We start from the raw sequence: 2066 nt of genomic DNA, 5'->3' as shown, positions 1-2066 counted from the left end.
TCGACTCATCATTTGATTTTCTTTATCTTTTGGGAATAATTTCAACAAAAGAAATTTCTTCCTGCACGGGGGGGGGGGGGGGGGGCTTTTTATTATAGTAATGTAAATCATACGCACATGACAGAGAGGATAAAATGATTTGATTTGTGATAACGCTGCAGTTAAAAAATATGAAAGATAATGTTCTTAGCAACACTCTAACGAATATCTGCAGCTTATTTTTAATCTATGGATTACTAGTTAACTCACAAATGACCATACGAAATTTCGGGTTGCTTCAAGACTGTCGTTTTGATAGTTTTATACTTAATCACGGATTGCTCTGGGAGGATATTTCAGATTCTGCATTGTTGTGTGCAGCGAATTGCGCCAATGAGAGAACATGCATTTCTTTCAATTTTCACCAAGCGAAAAGGCAATGTCGTGCATACGAAACCCTAATGCTGACGTCAAATGCTAGTACCAGTGAAGAGGGCTGGTCGTACTTCTATTTGACAAAAGGTATTTATTCTTTCTTGAGTCGTGCACTTATTTCATAAATACAATAATTATTACATTTCTCCAGTAAATAGATTTTTAACAAGTGTGTTCTTTTCCATGGCATCACATACTTTATGGAGAGCATGACATGGAAATTTTGGCATTTCAATAAACTGCTTGATAACTAAATAGAGGTTTTGGAGGTCTGTGTTTGCTCTGCTCCTGTATTTTATTGTTTTGTGGACTTTGATATTGAATACTGTTCGTTATCTCCATATCCTTCATGTTAAATATTCGAATTTTTTATTTTGTTAAATTCAATTATTCTAATGTCAGTTAATTGTACATGTCAGTTTTTCTTTGTATACGTATTATTTATATGTACAAACACATGTTTTAGAGTCATTTGCCTCTTCGCTTATAATCAGATCATTTTGTATGGAGTTTTCGGCTGTCGGGGAAGAAAAATTATAGCGTTGACCTTATTGCTTTAAGGCTTTTTTTTCTTTTTTTTTTCTCCCGTGATGAGGTTAATAACTGTCTTGTTTCAGAACATTGTCCATTGCCATATGCCTACAGTAGAGCATTCAATTACTGTTTGGGATACGAAGGACATTTTGGTAAAGACGACGGTTTTTCAAGGTGTCAAGAAAAGGGAGGAAGGTTTCTACTGATCAGAACTGCAGAAGAAAACAAATTTGCCAGTTTGTTAGCATGTAAGTATGACTTTTTATTGGAAAAGTTTTATGTGCCCGGATCGATAGACCTGGGGCGGATATTGGTTTTGTCCTGTCTGTCTGCCTGTTTGTCCTTCTGTTTGTCTCAACTTTAACCTTCGGCATAACTTTTGAACCATGAGAGATAGAGACTTCATATTTGCTATACATAATCCACTAATTCAGCTCTTTCAAATGACACCAAGGTCAATGACCTTGTAACCTTGACTGTGAGACCTATATGCTAAAAATAGCTTTTTCGAACTTTGTTGCCGCATAGTGTTTCACAAACACATCTTGTTTTTATCATATTTTCTTATTAGTTTCAAATTGTTCGCTAATTTGAGAATATATATCATGCATATACTGGTCTGATATCACATTTTTTTGTATTTTAATGAACATTTCCCAAATTTCTTATCGTACGATAAATAATTCGTAATAATGAATATACTTAAGGAGGCTATGAATGTTTTAGTATATTTATGTTATATATATATATATATATATATATATATATATATATATATATATATATATATATATATATATATATATATATATATGTGTGTGTGTGTGTGTGTGTGTATTAAACTTATTTTGTAATGAATTCTTTCAGATAATTTTAATCACCTCCAGAATAAATACGGCAGGCAAATGATTGTTCAAGGCGACTTCGATTTTTTAGACATGACCTGGAAAGATGATAGCGGTAATAATTTGACATTCACACAGTTCGTAGACGAAAGTGAGGCTATTCCGAATTCGACATCTGCATTAATTATCAAACATACGTACAATCCTTCAAACTTTAAGATGATTTCTCGTATAGGAAACAAAAATCCGGCCATTATAGTGTGCATAATATAA

At 33.1% G+C, this 2066-nt stretch overlaps 1 protein-coding gene across 1 annotated transcript; it reads left to right on the top strand.

Moving 5' to 3' along the window:
- Nucleotides 1–415: 415 nt before the first annotated feature.
- On the top strand, nucleotides 416–2066 carry LOC134231687 (uncharacterized). Its single transcript, XM_062713664.1, has 3 exons — nucleotides 416–501; nucleotides 1032–1196; nucleotides 1816–2066. The coding sequence occupies exons 1-3, from the start codon at nucleotides 441–443 to the stop codon at nucleotides 2064–2066; spliced, it is 477 nt and encodes a 158-aa protein (XP_062569648.1). The 5' UTR covers nucleotides 416–440.

The sequence above is a fragment of the Saccostrea cucullata genome, unplaced genomic scaffold, assembly GCF_032062105.1.
Source record: "Saccostrea cucullata isolate Sc308-1 unplaced genomic scaffold, CSIRO_AGI_Scuc_v1 ctg4630, whole genome shotgun sequence".
Taxonomy (NCBI): domain Eukaryota; kingdom Metazoa; phylum Mollusca; class Bivalvia; order Ostreida; family Ostreidae; genus Saccostrea; species Saccostrea cuccullata.
The sequence above is the reverse complement of the archived record's forward strand: the minus strand, read 5'-3'. Positions and strand labels throughout refer to the sequence as shown.